This window comes from Mus caroli, unplaced genomic scaffold (genome assembly GCF_978045245.1).
Source record: "Mus caroli unplaced genomic scaffold, Mus_caroli_1 scaffold_10, whole genome shotgun sequence".
NCBI classification, from domain to species: Eukaryota; Metazoa; Chordata; class Mammalia; order Rodentia; family Muridae; genus Mus; species Mus caroli.
Window position 1 is genome coordinate 43,884,481 of NW_028227265.1, and position 17,770 is coordinate 43,902,250.

Sequence of the window (17,770 nt, forward strand, 5' to 3'; positions counted from 1 at the left end):
TACTATGTGCAGTCAGATTCCTGCTTAGTCACTTCATGCATTCATCTAATTTGTATTGAGTGCTATTATGGGCCAGGCTAGTCCTCAAGGCAGTGAAGATATACCAGTGAACCAGAAAAACATGGCCCATCTTTTTAGTAAGAAGAAACTAAATAAGCACAAATACACACATGAAAAAAAATCAGTTACATATCATATATAAGTAAGACAAATAATAGTGGCAATTGAGTAAGACGATAAAGAAGACAGCTTATTTAGCAATTGGAGAAGCCTCAAAAAATCAGTAAGAATGAAGGAATCAGCCGTGCAGAGACTAATTCTAGACATACAACATGGGCTAATCCCTAAGACCAGAAGAACTTGACAGTGAATAATGGGAGGAAGATATGTGGATAGCAATCAGGAGATTGCAGAAGTCATCAGGTGCCAGATTGCACTAGACCTCAAAAGAGTATGGCTGATGGATTTATTTTACACAAAATGGGAGACTTTTAGAAGATTTTATGAAAAGCTGTGGTGTGATCTGAATTACATTTTTAAAAGATAATTGATTTATGCACACTGGTCCACAGAGTACTATAGTACAAAACTTTTGATTGTCACCACATAGCAATTTTACTCTTAAGTAATTCTCTGAAGTTTAGTTTAAAACACAGTTACTCATAATGAATATTGTTCCCAGAGTCTTTTAGGGTTAGGTATGATTATGTGACTCTGTCTAGCTGGTAGATATGAATATACAATGATGTGTGCATCTTAAGGAAACTGTTACTTTGTTATTTATAATGTACTTTTTGTTTTAATATAATTTTAGATTCTGGGCAAGTTTTTTAAAGGAAAGGAGAATCTTCTATGTTATGGCTTCCTGCATGATGAGTATGATGCAGTCATAGTAAATCTGGAAGCTGTAGTGGCTGGCAACCTAATATCCACATTGAGTCATGAATGACCTTGGAAATAGAAAGTATAACTGAATAAGATAGAATGGTTTGGGGGTCTCTGATAACAATCTTCACTTTGCTTTGACTGTTTGTCTCCCTTTTGTTTACATAATCAGTATATGACAGTTTAAACTATTCATCTTATTATTTCTGCTACATATCCCAGTCCTAATGCTAATATGCAAATGTATAAAATCAATGAAAGTAACAAACTCAGATTGTTGGAAAGCTAGTAAATAGTCACATAGTAAAAATGAGAATTTTGTCAAGTAAACTTAATCTGGAAGAGGTTCCTAGAAGGAGCTTTTAGACATTGTAGAGGTGATTTTTCTAAATGCAAAGACTCATAGCAAGTGAGCTTAGTCAGAAACTACAGAAGTGTTTGTAGGGGCACAAGAAAACAGTGAAGCAATTCACCTGACCAACATTACAAGAACCAATTCAAGTTACCTCCTACCCCATGTAGACTTGTCTCTGTCAGTATCAAAGAAGTAAAAAGCAAGCTATCTGTTTCTTTCAGGATAATATGATCATTCTCACAGTATGGCCTCAGGTCCAGCAGCATCCACATCAATAGGTAACTGGTGAAGATACAGATTCCTAAGACCTACTATAAACCTCTAGACAGCTAAAAGTAAACCCCATTCACCCAGCACTATTTGATCTGATAACCTTGGAGGTGAGATTAAACTTTGAAAAGTACTACCTCACTAATTTCTTTCTCAGACCTGAAATAGAATGACTGCTCATTTTTTTAAACTATAGCATCAGATATAACATCCAAAAAGTTGTGCCACTCCACAATCTAATAGAAGAATATATCCTTCCTAATAGCCTTAGCAACACTTGGGTAAAACTCTAATTATTGTTGAAGGATCCCAGTAGGATAACTGAACTTAAATTCAAAGTGGATCTGGTAACCATTTGCTGGCAAGTATAGGGTACTCACTTTTATTCTATTCTGAGAAGAACCACAAGCTGAATTTTATGATCCTTGCGTGAGTATGTTTCTATTTCAACTGTCAAGATAAATAACCCAGAGGCTATAGAGATGGCTCAGTGATTAAGAGCACTTGTTCTTGAAGAGGACTTGGGTTCAGTTTCTAGAACCCACGTGATGGCTCACAAACATCTGCATATCCAGTTCCAGGGGACCTGATGAGGACACCAAGCGTGTAGTGGTATACATGTATGCATAAAGGCAAAACACACATAAAATAAGTAATTTTTTAAAAAAAATAAATAACCCCTAAAATAAGTCTTATTTTTGTTTTACCAGGACTAACCAATTAATTGTGACTGAAAAAAAAGTTTAAATATCAGCCAGTCAAGCCTAGTACTTCCTTCATGTTGTTATTCATCATCTGTATAGTACTAGAGCCAAAGCTTTATCTTTACCAGCTAGCTTACTCGCTCTCTCTCTCTCTCTCTGTTCTTTAAAATCACACTTGGATTTTGTACCAAAGACTGTTGTTTCCTCAGTTTGCAAAATATTAAAATACAACCTCCTTATAGGCTTGAAATCTTTCTTAGCAAATTTGTATTGACATTCAGTGTTACCAGAATTGAGATCCTAAGGATTCTTCCAGTTTTCATACAATATTCTGGACCAGCACATGTGCAACAAAACAAGGCACAAGTTTAGCTGTCTACTTAGTTGTACCAGGCACAGGGCGTAAGTTCCTTTTGTTTCATGACTACTCTGACTTATGTGTTAAGCTGCACACAAAAGAGACATCTTCTTACACAAAAGGAGTAAGGCAGGGTTTAAGCCATTAAAGGTGAACTAGTGCTATGGTTTGGATATAAACCCAGGGTCTGATAGAATGGCTTGATGAGTACTACGCTTGCTATATAAGGCACAGTGAAGTATATCTACAATCCTGGCACTGAAAAGGCAGAGAAGGTAGGATTGTTGGGGCTTCCTGGTCAGCTAATCTAATGAAATTGACTACCTCCAGATTGAGAGAACTTCTCTCAAAAAGTAACATAAACAACTTATTTATTGGTAAGCCATGGCACTGAAGAAAGTGGTATTTTCTCGTCAGCACCCATTAACTTCCCAACGTTCCTCAGTAAGAGGTAGGTCTTCATGAACCTTCCCCCATGCACGATGAATAGTGATAGATAGGCCCAGTCTTGTGCAAGGTTACCACAGCTGTGGTGAGTTCATGAGTACAGTGGCCATGACCAGAAGATGGTACTCCTTCCTAACTTCAGGCTCTTCTGTTCTTTGGACATCCTTTTCCATGATGTTCCCTAAGTGTTGAAGGGAGCAATACAAATGTTCTGGTTAGACGAAAACATTCTACAGTTGCTTATTTTCCACTGTTTGGCCAGTTGTGAGTCACTGCATTAATTATTTAGAAGGCAATTTATCACAACCCCCTACTCACACTTTTACAAACAACGATAATTAACCTCCATGGGTCAGGGGGAAAAAAAGGAAGGAAGGAAGAAGAGATCACAGTAGAAGGAGGCTTATTAGGAGAACTGGGGTTTCAGCAAGGTGTTATATGAGTGTGTGAGACTAATGGGGGATGTAAAAATGACCCAAAATTTAGTATATTATATATGTGTGTGTGTGTGTAATAACATGTATATATGTGTGTGTGTGAATATATGTATATATACATATATGTGTGTGTATATATATATGTATGAATATGAGAGTGATTGAGAGTGACACCTGACATCAACCTCTATCTTACACATGAATTTAAATGAAGATAAAGTGTACTCCTACACACACACAAATATATGGCACTCTTAAGTGGTAATTGAATAATAAAGTGTCTTAGGGTTTTATCATTGTGAAGGTACACCATGACTGTGGCAAGGAAATGATTTCCAGATAAAGGAAAACATTTAATTGAGGCTAACTTACAGTTTCAGAGGTTTAGTTATTATTATCATGGCAGAAAACATGGCACAGGAAGGCAGACATGGTGCTGGAGAAGGAACTAAGAGCTTACATCTTTTTTTTAATTGAATATTTTTTTTATTTTCATTTCAAATGTTATCCCCTTTCCCTGCCCCACCCCGCTCCTGGAAACCCCCTATCCCATCTTCCCTCCCCTACTTCTATGAGGGTGTTCCTCCACTCATCCACCCACTCCCACCTCCCCAGCCTCCATTCCCCTACACTGGGGCATCATATCGAGCCTTCATGGGACCAAGGACCTCTTCTCCCATTGATGCCTGTTAAGGCTACCATCTGCTACATATGCAGCTGGAGCCACGTGTACTCCTTGGTTGATGGCTTAGTCCCTGGGAGCTCTGGGAGGGTCTGGTTGTTCTTCCTATGTTCCTCTTCAACTCCTTCAGTCCTTTCTCTAACTCCTCTATTGGGGACCCCATGCTCAGTCGAATGGTTGGCTGCAAGCATCTGCCTCTGTATTTGTAAGGCTCTAGCAGGGCCTCTCAGGAGACAGCTAGCTATATCAGGAAGAGCTTGCATCTTGATCTAAAGGCAGCAAGGAGAGATTGTGTCCACATTGGTTGTATCTTGAGCATATAAGTCCTCAAAGCCTGCCTTCACAGTGGCATGCTCCCTCTAACAAGGCCACACCTATTCTAACAAGGCCACACCTCCTAATAGACAAACATTCAAACATGTAAGTCTGTGTGGGGCATTTCTCTTCAAACCACCACATAAAGACATTAATTTTACTAATAAGTTACTTATTTACTGAGCTTATTCTGAATGAGCTATTGAGGAAATAGTGCCTGAGTAGTACCTGGATGAAGGATGGAGGCCACTGGAGTTCAACACTGAGGAATTTATTTTGTCTTAGCCCCTTCTGCTCTTTCTGCTTCCTGGCTGCTATGAGGTGAGCAATTCTACTCTACCACACCCCCTCTTCCATTATATGCACCCTCAGTCCAAAAGCAATGGAGCAATCTCTCCGTGGACTAAAATCATTGAAACTATAAGCCAAAATAAATCTTCCTTTTTTCCTCCTCTCAGGTATTTGTCATAGTGACAAAAAGGGAGGAAAAAAAAAAACTATCACAACTAATCAGATCAATGTTTGACATGGTCTTTTAGTTACTGTTCTATTTCTTTGAAGAGACACCATGACCAAGGCAGCTTATAGAGGAAGCATTTAATTGGGTCCTCCACAGGTTAGCCCCTGATTATCATGGTGGGGAGTGTGGCTGCAGACAGGCAGGCATAGTGCTGGAGCAGTAACTGCGGGATGACAATCTGATCCATAAGCTCCATGCTTAGAGAGAGAGAAAGACTGAGCCTGGTGAGGGTTTTGAAACCTTACAGCCCATTTTCTGTGACATAGCTCCAACAAGGCCACACTTCCTAATTCTTCCTACACAGGCTACCAACTGGAAATCAAACATACAAATATGTGAGCTTGTGGGACCATTCTCATGCAAACCATAGCACATGGTATATTCTATTCCTTATTAACCTTGACACTTTCATTTCTCTTGCTGAGAGTTCCAAGCTTCTTCAAATGGTTGGGATTGTTACCCAACCTATGATAGTTTCCAAATCTCAACATTTTTCTTTGTAATAATGCTCCTTCCTGGAAAGTCACTATGCTGCTTATTGATTGCTACAACCTCCATGTGTCTTTAGGGAGAAATTTTATAAGTATATAATCAAGCTCTTTCTTTCCAAAGGGAAAAAGAGTAATACAATTAATCCCACCAGAAAGCTATGTTCCTATAATACCATACCCACCTACATCTCAGTATTTGACCAAGACCCTTTGGACTCATCCAGTACTAATAATATTGGTCATAACCATTCAGCAATCTCTGGTTAAAATTCAAGTGGATCCCAAAACCTTAGACCCACAGTTGGACCTGCCCACAAGAAGTGTGAGGGTAAAGTTGTAGCAGAAATTGAAGAAATGGCCAACCAAGGACTAGACCAGCTTGAGACCCATACCATGAGAGAGAGCCCACCCCTAACATTATTGATATTCTACTATACTTGCAAACAGGTGCCTAACATAACTGTCATCTGAGAAGCTTCACCCAGCAACTGATGGGAACAAATGCAGTGATCCACAGCCAAACATTAGGCAGAGCTTGGGGAATCCTGTGGAAGAATAAGGATGGAAGGAGCCAGAACGATCAAGGACACCATAAGAAAACATACAGAATTAACTTACCTGGGCCCATAGGTAAGTTGTGGCTTCTCAGGGGAAACACTGGACAACAGAGTATGAAAGCCAGAAACCACTGGTTGTTGAGGAATAACTAGTTGATAGCTATCAGATCTTGACAAAATCTCCCATCCTTTTCCATTAGGTTAATGGATAGGTAGGATAAAAATACTCCACCAGAGTATTGAATTACCAACCAGAGAACATGCATGGGATGGAACCTAGGCCCTCTGCATATATGTAACAGTTGTACAGCTCAATCTTCATGTGGGATTCCTAATAGCAGGAGTGGGGACTGTCTCTGACTCTGTTGCCTGCCTTTATATCCCTTTTCCCCTAACTAGGCTGCCTTGCCTAGCCACAATAGAAGATTCACCTAGTCCTACTGCAAGTTGATATACATGGAGGCCTCTCCTTTTCATAGGAGAAAGGAAGGAGGGGGGAGGGAGGGGAAGCTATAATCTGGATATAAAGTAAATAAATTTTTAAAATTTCAAGTGGATCCTAACAAATTTATCCCCAGTGTTGAGCAATAGTCATTAAGTCTCTTAGTGGCATATAACTCACAGTAAATGACTTCACAGAAGAAATGTATTCCTTCTACCTGAATTTGGGTGATTTTGTCAAGATCTAATAGCTATTCACTAATTATTCCTCAACAACCAGTGGTTGCTGGCTTTCATACTCTGTTGTCCAGTGTTTCCCCTGAGAAGCCATTGACTTCTGTTTTGCTTTTTTTTTTTTTTAATCTCTCATTAACATGAAAATCAGCAGTTTACCTGGGAAGGTATACTGAAAGTCCCACTATTTCAGGACTTTCTGAGGACCCATCAGCAGTATAAATAATGACATAAAGGCTTCTGTTATAGTATAAAGCTTAGGCCTTTTGCTTGGGTGGTCTACCAGCTAGATCATCTAACTTAACACAACTTTCTAGCTTATGACCCGGATGTGGCTTGCTCTTTACCTTACTGTTCTGCTGTGGTCCATGTCTATTCCTTTCTATGTCCACTCTTGAATCCCCACTTCTATCTTCTCCTTATGTTACTCTTCCACCTGCCCAAGCTGTTGGCCATCAGATCTTTATTATAACCTATCAGTAGCAAGACAACTTCTGATTCATTTCTACATTGCCTTTAGGAAGGATGAATATTTACAAAATAAAAAACACAGTTGTGATGGTTTGTATATGCTTGGCCCAGGGAGTGGCACTATTGGGAGGTGTGGCCTTGTTGGAGTAGGTGTGTTACTGTGGGTGTGGGTTTTAAGACCCTTATCCTCGCTGCCTGGAAGCCAGTCTTCTCCTGTTTGCCTTTGGAACAAGATGTTGAACTCTAAGCTCCTCCTACACCATGCCTGCCTAGACACTACCATGCTCCTGTGTTGATAATGATGGACTGAACCTCTGAAGCCAGCCCCAATTAAATGTTACCCTTACAGGAGTTGCCTTCGTCATAGTGTTTGTTCACAGAAGTAAAACCCTAACTAAGACAGAAGCTGGTACCAGGGACTAGGGTATTGCTGTGGTAGGCCTGACCATGCTTTTGTTTGAAAGAATGTGGATTTTGGGACTTTGGATTTAAAATGCAGTGGAATCCTTTGAGTGGAGCTTAATGGGCCATCCTGGTAGGAATATGGAAGACTTTGTTGCTGAGGGTGATTTGAACTGTGCAGACCTGGCCCAAGAGGTTTCAGTGGAGAAGAATTTCAGTCTGTGGCATAGAGACTGCTTTTGTGGTATTTTGGTGAAGAATGTGCCTGCTTTTTGCCATTGTCAGAAGAGTCTGCCTAAGGCCTTAGGTAAAAGATTTAGATTAATTGTACTGATAAAGGAAGTCTCAAAAAAGCCCAGCAGAGACCTTTGTTCTCTGATTAAGTCTCCTGAAGAGCATTTTGAACAAGCATAGCAAACTTAGAAAGGAAAAATATAAAATACTTGGTTGAAGTATTAAAGGTGCACCAGGAAGTAAAATGGAGCTAAATCCTGTGTTCACGGATGTTAAATTAAGGGAGTGATGACCTTGGGGTAAGATCCCATCCAGCTAAATTTAAATCCTTGCATGGTAGTACAAGCCTTTAATCTCAAGAGGTAAAGATAAGCAGATCTCTGAATTCAAGATGAGCCTGGTACAGAGTAAATTTCCAGTAGAGAAAAAATGTAAATCCTGGCATGGTGGACCACACCTTAATCCAGCATTTAGGAGACAGGTATGCAGATCTCTGAGTTCAGTCTAACAGAGCACGTTCCAGGACAACCAAGTTTAGGCAGTGAAGAAGTTGGAAAACTGCTGTTGAAAATATAATATAACAAGGGGGCAATGTTCTAGCCCCAGCAAGTAGCAGATCTCAGCAGCTTTAGCCATTTGTCTCTGACTTTATAGTCAAGAGGAGAAAAAAGACTACTGCGACAATTGATGCTGGCTAGCTGGAGCTAAGAAATTAGTGGTGATTAATTAGTGGTGATTAAGAAGAGACCAGCATCACTGAAGTGAAATCTTCTGGGAAGTGTTTTCTGAGAGCACAAAGAAGCTGTGTTTCAGAGATGGCAAGGTTGTACCTCATGCTGCAGTTGTACTTAGTAGTGTGTAAGAGTCATTCTGGTGGTACTGGTTTGGAAGACATGAAGGAATCATCATGAATTGCAGCTGAGGCTTGGCACTATGAGAGGCCATGGAAAGCCATTGGTAAAGGTGCAGCCTCAGATGCAGTTGAAAGCCCAGAACTGAAGGGATCATGGAAAGAATTAGAGGCTTGGCACCATGAAGAGAGCCTATGAGAGGCTATTAGTGAATCCTAGTTGGAATAGAAGACCCCAGCATACTGGAGATGCTATTACAATGGGATGACCCCAAGAACAGCAGCAGCAGAAGCAGTGGAATGGAGTCAGTCAGCCTAGAGTGCTAGAGAAAGCAAGCTCTTTGGAGAAGCCCAGAAGATCATGTGTGGATCTCAGACACTGGAACAACAAGAAGTTGCCTTGGAGCCGCCAAGATGCTAAAGATGCTAGAGCCATGGGATTCTTGCCAAGGAAAGCTGCTAATGGAGTGGAACCAGCCTAGGAGAAAGAAGTTTGTTGGAGTCTATAAAGATGAAAAGGAGTTGGAGATTTGAAGACTGCCTTGAACTTAGACATGGGGATGCAGAGTTTGGAGTTTGCCCTGTTGATTTCCTGCCTTGCTTTAGGGATCGAAGTTAAGTGATTGGATGAATCTCAGAAGAGACTTTGACTTTTAACATTGTTGAGACTGCTATAGACTGTGGGGACTTTGGAAGTGGACTGAATGTATTTTTTATTATGCTGTGGTTAGGTATGGCCCCCATAAACTCATGTGCTTGGACAAGCCTATGGGGGCCAGTGATTGGAATGTGATAGTTTGTATATGCTCGTCCCAGGGAGTGGCATGGTTAGGAAGTGTGGCCTCGTTGGAGTAGGTGTGTCACTGAGTGTGGGTTTTAAGACCCTTGTCCTAGCTTCCTGGAAGCCAGTCTTCTGTTTGCCTTCAGAAAAAGATGTAGAACCCTTAGCTCCTCCCGCATGATGCCTGCCTGGATGCTGCCATGCTCCTACCTTGATGATAATGGACTGAACCTCAGGACCAATAAGCCAGACCCAATTAAATGCAGAGTTGCCTTGGTGCCTGTTCACAGCAATAAAACCCTAAGATAAGAGTGATGAGCCAAACAAATGATCATACCAAAATCTTGCCAATACTTAGTTCTCTGCTGGTACAAATTAACAATTGAAAATATAGAGACAGTTTGAAGATTACTCCAACACTCCATCAAATTCTTGTAGATAATTTAGGCTGGCTTAGCAAATATATCCTTCTAATGTGGTTCAGATTTCCTCTATTAGAATAATCTGGTTTTGTTAAGGCCTAGGTAGAATGTTAAGGCCTAGGTAACTATTACCTGTCTAGTCTGCCATTTTGCAGTTACTAATGTCATAAGAAAACTTTCTCAAATGTTGTTACTGCTGTTACTAGGATATTCTGTGCTTTGGTGGTCTTGGAAACTAATCACAATAGTAGTTAATTAGAACTGCTTTGTATAGTTAACTTGAACCTGAACCAACTACCCAACAGCACTTCCTACACCTCTGTATGATCTTTTATGGTATTTGCTTTTAGTTGTCCCTGGGAATGACTCCAACATAAGAGAAACACCTGCACCAATTTAAGAAACTATTTGGAATAAGACTTCTATTTTGAGTAAGGGTCAAATAAAATTTAATTCCTAAAACCTCCCTGAGAATTGATACCCTGCTTGGCAGAAAGAGACATATAGGTGGGTAACTGACATCCTAGTTGGCAAGTTAAGACATTAATACTAGGAAAGGCAAGTCCCCTGCTATAGTTGAATACTCCCAACCAAAGGGAACAGGATGAATGTACAACAAAGACGTATACTTAAGGAAATACCGTATTCCTAAATCCTGATTGGTGGAATAACTTGGCACAGATGTTTGTAGATCTCAGGCATAAGAAGCCCTATAGCATCTTCACTTAGTGTCACAGTCACCTCCCAAGTCTGACATTAGTCCTTGATTGATCAGTCCTGGGGCATATGCTCGATAAACTATCCCTGTCTGACTGAGATCAGTGTTTGTATGGTTTGTGAGGTAACTCCTAGACCCCCAACAATTTTTACATGACTCATACCAAGAAGTCTGTACTGGAAGCCTCCATTTCTGTCATAAGCCTATCCTCTAGAAGGTATAAGGACTTCAATTCTGTCAAACTTATGTCATATTTATGTAAAAGTAACTTTTATTTGCCTGAAGCAATTGTTGTCTTGGAGGCTTACAGCCTTTGTCTGATAACCTAGGCCTAGTTCTGGAAGCTTCTAGCCTTCTTACCAGTTGGAACATCTTCTGGATATATGCCCAGGAGAGGTATTGCGGGATCCTCCAGTAGTACTATGTCCAATTTTCTGAGGAACTGCCAGACTGATTTCCAGAGTGGTTGTACAAGCTTGCAATCCCACCAACAATAGAGGAGTGTTCCTCTTTCTCCGCATCTGCTGTCACCTGAATTTTTGATCTTAGCCATTCTGACTGGTGTGAGGTGGAATCTCAGGGTTGTTTTGATTTGCATTTCCCTGATGATTAAGGATGCTGAACATTTTTTCAGGTGCTTCTCAGCCATTTGGTATTCCTCAGTTGAGAATTCTTTGTTTAGCTCTGAGCCCCATTTTTTAATGGGGTTATTTGATTTTCTGGAGTCCACCTTCTTGAGTTCTTTATATATATTGGATATTAGTCCCCTATCTGATTTAGGATAGGTAAAGATCCTGTCCCAATCTGTTGGTGGCCTTTTTGTCTTATTGACGGTGTCTTTTGCCTTACAGAAGCTTTGCAATTTTATGAGGTCCCATTTGTCGATTCTTGATCTTACAGCACAAGCCATTGCTGATCTATTCAGGAATTTTCCCCCTGTGTCCATATCTTAGAGGCTTTATGGAAGAGGCACTAAGAATCCTGCCTCAGTTCAAAGAAGGTGAAATAGACCATTCAGTTAGTACAGACAGCAGCTAGACCTACTGGCCTAAAGTCTGTTCTGTATGTATGAAGTTGCTGTCTCACTGAACAGTTATCATGGGATATTCTTTCATCTGTGTCCCTCTCTCTATTTAAGCTATTTTCAACTCTCACTATACCCAATACCTCTGCTAGCAGTCCACATATGAAATTCTTTTCCTCCTCAACTCATCTCACTATCACTTGTAACATTCCTAATGTTTTGCTTCCTCTTTCAGACTGTGGCGTCCCTTCTGACCTTTTGCCTTAACTCATCATTTTCTCCTCCCTAACTAGATGCACAAGAAACTCCTTTGTGGATCACATATTACAACAGTTTTCGAAAGATTTTATCTCTGATGATCCAAATCAGATTAACTATAGATTCCCTTCATAAAATAATATAATCTAAACCTTTTTCTAAAACTAGAGCTATAGTGGGTTGATCTTGGGCTACTGTGTATTCAAATGCTAAATACTGTATCTCAAGACCTGGTTGCTCCAAGATGAGCAGATCCTCACATATACCAGCTTTTGTTGTGTAAACCTTGCTCCCAAATTATCCCTGATTGGCTAGCAAAGATGCCTATTGCCTGAGCTAGGCAGAAGAGGGTGAGTGGTTGTGAAGGTTCCCGGACTTGGGGTCTCAGTCAGGGACCACAAGGGAAGAGGACAGGATGAGAAGGAAGAAATCACTATGGACTAGGTAGATTCTGAGTGCATGGCCATGTGGGCCAGTCTGATGAAGTAGGAGTAGCCCAGGAGGAACATGGCAAGTGATATCTCGGGGTTATTGACAGGGAAGTAGACAAAAGAGCATAGAGGATAGATATCTATCAGCTCTGGTGCTTTTAGGCTTTTTACAAATATAAAGGTTTGCGTCCTTTATTTGGGAACTAAATGATCTAAGATGAGGTAGAAAGCCCCAAATAATATTTACCACAACATAGATCTCCTTTCACTGATTATAGCAACTTTATACAGTCAATAGATACATTTTGAGGATCACATATAACCTGAGTGTACTCTGTAAGGGCAGAGAATTTTTACTTGCTTAGGACAACCAATGAAAGTAAGGACCATATCCTTGGGTGTTATTAAGACTCCAAGAGTTCAAACAAAAGTACATGAACTTAGATGACAATCTTTCAAGAAACAAGCTTATCAATGTAAGCTGCCTGGTGTCCTTACCAACCTTAGGTTTGTGCCAACAACTAATAAAGGATCAAGATATTTTCTGCATGACCAGGAGTGGGAAATGGGGACAGGGAGGACAGGAACATCATTTGATTTAAGTAACATCTTTGGATGGATCTTAATTGGCATCCCATCCTGCACAGTTAATTTTTATCTTTTGTGTCTTAACTTCCTAGGATATTGACAAAGTAGTCAAATAGAAAAAGCAATATTACTGGAAGCCCTTACTCATCACTCTCATTAAGTATATTGACTTTGTATATATGTCCCTAGAACAACCCTGAAAAGCCAAATTATGCTTCCAGGGTCATCGCCCACTGTCTAATGGTCCATTTGAAGTCTGATGATGTTTATTCACCGTACCACCTCACAGGATGTATTGGCATGGCTGGCATGTGTTCACATTGAGTTGAAGCTTTCCCTAGCATTAGTCTAGAACCATGGAAACCATAGAACCTCAGTAGGAGGATCCCCTAGGAACTTTGTATTCCTGAAAGGACTCAAACTATACTAGACGATTTAATCAAATTGTAAAATCAGCCTGTCAGTATTTCTTAACATCCTCAGTCATTTAGGTAAGTTGCACAGACCAATGGAAGGACATAGTTAGTAAGAATTCATGAAATATTTAGTTTGCCATTACCCAAGGCCCTTCCCTCAGTTCACCTCAACTCTCCACTCCTGCAGGAAGACATTTTATCTCCTTTTGGAATAATTACTGTCTGCTCAATACATTTAGCATCTAAGTGTCAGACAAATTGCCTCACCAGCCTGTGCTCATTAGAGGAATATGTATAATACTGCAAAGGGTTGCTTAACACCCTACAGTGTACTGCTACCTTTGTTAAATATTACTTCAACTGCCTGTTCTCAGGATATCAAACTCTTATGTCTCAAAGCCTAGAGAGTGTATTAGAAAAGATATTAGCTTAGGTTCCCTCTAGCCCTGACTGAAGGGATTCCATAAATACTATTAACTAACCTATGTCTTTCCCAACATGGAAACTTTTTTCAACCTGTGTACACCTAAGCTAAAGAGTATAGATGTAGGGTTCATTTCTAGGGTTGTACCATTCACAACAGCCTCCTGACTCTTTCAATCTCAGCTAATGGACCTCAACACCTGCCACTAGTACCAAAATCAAGTTTTTTTTTTAAAAAGCCTACATTCCACAAGAAATAAGATGACAATATGAGAAAACAGCTTCTCCTCTCGCAAGAACAAGAATAATGCAACTTCAAAATGAATTTGCATCAGCTGGAAACTTGTAGATTTTCTTTACACTCTTTTTCTGTGATATATTTTCTTTCTTCATAGTCCTGCAACACCAATGTCTCTTTGTTTATCATATAAAGTGACATCCATACCAATTCTTTAATCCTCTTCTAACAGACTTCTCAAAAGGTCTTCACTTGGCTAGTTTGACCCACCATGAGAGGGAATCATAACCTCTAGCAACTCCCTGATCCTTATGTCTTTCCCACTCAGCTTCTCTGCCATTGAACTCTAATAGTGATTTTCATTATTCCTCTGGCTATCCTAGTCATCCCTACTGCCCTGCACTGATCCTTCCTTAACTTTATTTCTGCCTCTAGATTTGTATCTAGAGCAATTCTTTAAAATAAAAAAATAACAAAAAAAAATTTTAAAAGCTAGCCTCCATTGTTCCAACATGAACCTTCCACCTTGTACTGGTCAGCTGGGAAACCTAGCCTCTCCCATCACAAGCCCGTGAACCACTGCCTGCTTTTCTTTCTCACTGACTTGGTGTTCTTTCCCTCTTACCTCCCTCTCACTGAAAGTCGTCTTAACCTGAAAAACATGCCAGGCAGGGCTCACTTGTGTCTCTGTTGGGATTATTTTCATTTGTGCCACTAGAACAGGTCTTGGCAATTAGAAATTGGAGGTACCTACCTCTTGGGTATCTGGCCATGTAAGTCCATATTACAAATAGACTACTATACTCACCTCAGACATCACAGTGTAAAGACAGGCTTTTTAGTTATTTCAGATTAATCACCCTGATGCCAGCCCTTCATTATAATAACAGCTGAGGGCATAAGGGTATGATTTACCAAGAGGAATTATCCTGGTGGTTGAGCTAGACATGGAAGAAATACTAGGAACTTTCCTAGAAATTGGTACTCCCTAGAATGAATACATAATTGGAAACTTTTCCTTTTCTGGGTTTTTTAATGTTTCTTATTATTTTTATGTATGAGTGAGGACATGCATGTGCAAAAACATACACATGGAGATCAGAGAATACCTCTAAAGAGTCTGTTCTAGGAATTGAACTTAGCCTTATTCAGAAAGTGCTTTTACACCAGTCATCACACTGGCCCTTTCTGTGCTGTTAAAACAGTCACCAGTTCCACTGCCAAAGACCATGAAGCCCCACCAGAGCTCCTTAGACCCCTGTGCTCATATACTCCTAAATAAAAGTCCTTGTTGCACAGGGCCATGTTTGTCCTATTGCAAGTTCCTCAATTTCTACCTAAATACTTTAGGCCAGATTGAATTGGAAACTTTCAAACTCTTAAAGTTGGCTAAATCTCCAAAGTGCCTTATCTGGCACTGGTCCCCTTTTGGATTTTCCCTTACCACTTCCAATGATTCTCTTTATACTAGAAATGTCATTTGACTTTCTCTTTAAGAGCACCATAACATGTTTTAACAGATTAAAACAAAAACTCTCTAACCAAACTCAGAGTAATGTTAAAACTTTCTAAGATTCTGAATTTATTTCAACAAGAAGCCAAAACCTGCTTAACCAAAGAGGTTTTGGAGATCCCATAGTTATGCTCTCACTGACATTTAGTTCCAAAAAGAGTACCATGTGACTGGCTACATTCAAAATAAAGTCTGGTAATAATTTACTGACAGAGGGGTGGGTTGGTGCCACATATGTACTTTTTTATGGAGAAACCACAAACTGAATTTTGGGGGTCCTCTACTTACTCAAATTCCTATTTCACTGCCAAGATAAACAAACCTAACTAATGAGCTATTTGACTTACAGTAAGCTATGTTATGTTTTGTTTGGTGGTTTGGTTTGATTTTGAGACAGGGTTTCACTGGGCAGTCCTAGATACCCTAGAACTCATTATGTAGCCCTAGATGACCTGGAACTCACTGTGTAGACCAGGCTGGCATGGAACTCACAGAAACCCACCTGTCTTTACCTCCTGAGTACTGGACTTAGATGTGTATACCACACCCAGCCTTAAACTTGAAATATCAACCAGTAAGCACTGAACACTTGGGCCAAGCAGCTAGAGAACCTAACTAGTAACCTAGGCAGTAACTTTATGTAAGCCAGACCTGCTGTATTGCTTTCGATCACACTAACAATTTATGCCAATGGCTCTGTCTCCCCAGTTTGCATATTACTTGATGGAAGTCTGTCTTTTTGCCTTAAATTTTTTCTTAGTGATAAATTTTTTGTTTTTGTTAAATCTACATTTTTGTAGAATATGATTTTAATATTTTCAGTTGTTAATATTCAACAAACAGAATAATTATTTTAAGATATATTTCATTGTTATGTCTCCCTTTTAATTTCTGATTTTATTAATTTGGATACTGTCTCTGTGCCCTCTGGTTACTCTGGCAAAAGGCTTATCTATCTTGTTGATTTTCTCAAAGAACCAGCTCCTGGTTTTGTTGATTCTTGGTATAGTTCTTTTTTTTTTTTTTTTTTTTTTCTATTTGGTTGGTTTCAGCCCTAAGTTTGATTGTTTCCTGCCATCCACTCCTCTTGGGTGTATTTGCTTCCTTTTGTTCTAGAGCTTTCAGGTGTGCTGTCAAGCTGCTAGTGTAAGTTCTCTCCAGTTTCTTTTTTTCTGACATAGGTTTTTGGTTTTTTCTTTTTATCATAGTTGTGCTATTGGTTTCTTGGCTTCTGTGGTTAATGTCTTTTTTTTTTTTAAGATTATTTGCTTTTATTGAAATAAAGTGTATGAATGTTTTACCTGCAGGTATGTATGTGTACCACGTGTGGGCCTGGTATCCTTGAAAGCCAGAGAGGGCATTGGATCCACTGGAACTGGAGTTACAGGTGGTTTTTAGCACCATGTGGGTGCTGGGACCTGAACCCCAGTCCTCTACAAGAACATTATGTACTTTTAATCCCTGAAACATCTTTGTTGATTTCTTACCTTGTCTACTGGCTTTGTGGCACTAGCTTTAAAACTATGTTATAAATTTGAAAACATGAAAAAATTGTATATATATCATTCTGTAAGGAAAAGAACAGGAACAAAAAGTTTTGACTAGTTATGTTCATCTGAATGATACCCCATAGGAGACAGTTTCCTCTGATGTTTTACTTCAGTTCCTAATATTTTGAAGTTGGGAGCTTGTTTTGTTTTGTTTTGTTTTAATCATAAATCTTCTTGGGGGCTGGAGAAATGGTTCAGCAGTTAAGAGCACTGACTGCTCTTCCGAAGGTCCTGAGTTCAATTCCCAGCAACCACATGGTGGCTCACAACCATCCGTAATGAGATCTGATGCCCTCTTCTGTGGTGTCTGAAGATAGCTACAGTGTACTTACATATAATAAATAAATAAATCTTTTTTCAAAAAAGTCTTTATTTTGTTGTAGTTGTTTTTAAGTTGCAGGCTCTGTTCCTCTAACTCAGTTCCAGTATAAAGATGGGAAGTGTTTGGGGTTTAGTTTTGTTTTGTTTTGTTTTGAGATAGGATCTCACCATGTAACTCTAACTGTGCTAGAACTCGCTGAGACCCTCTGCTTCTTGAGTTTTGAGATTAAAGACATGTGCCACCACACCTAAAATGGGAATCTTTAAAAAAAAAAAAAAAAAAAAAAGGATTTTTCATTCCTGCATGAGATCTTTAATATTGTCTGCAACCAACAAAAGAGAAAGGCAGTTAATATAGTTGAGAGAAGACAAAGGTTAGTTAATATGGATCCAAGAAACCAAAGATGAGAGGGTGAATATTTAGGTATTAAGAT

The 17,770-nt window shown here is 39.6% G+C and overlaps 1 protein-coding gene across 3 annotated transcripts in view; it reads left to right on the top strand.

Annotated features, from left to right (window-relative positions):
• Neto2 (neuropilin and tolloid like 2) overlaps positions 1–17,770 on the top strand; it is a 68,247-nt gene that overhangs the window by 3,795 nt on the left and 46,682 nt on the right. For 2 of the 3 annotated variants that reach the window (XM_085843733.1, XM_021170077.3), the window contains exon 1: positions 5,927–6,094. The exons of the other annotated variant lie outside the window; for it this stretch is intronic. In XM_085843733.1, coding sequence (XP_085699859.1) covers positions 5,956–6,094 — 139 coding nt within the window. In that variant the 5' untranslated portion in view covers positions 5,927–5,955. Of the gene's footprint in view, positions 1–5,926; positions 6,095–17,770 lie in introns of those variants that run through there. 3 annotated transcript variants of the gene reach the window in all.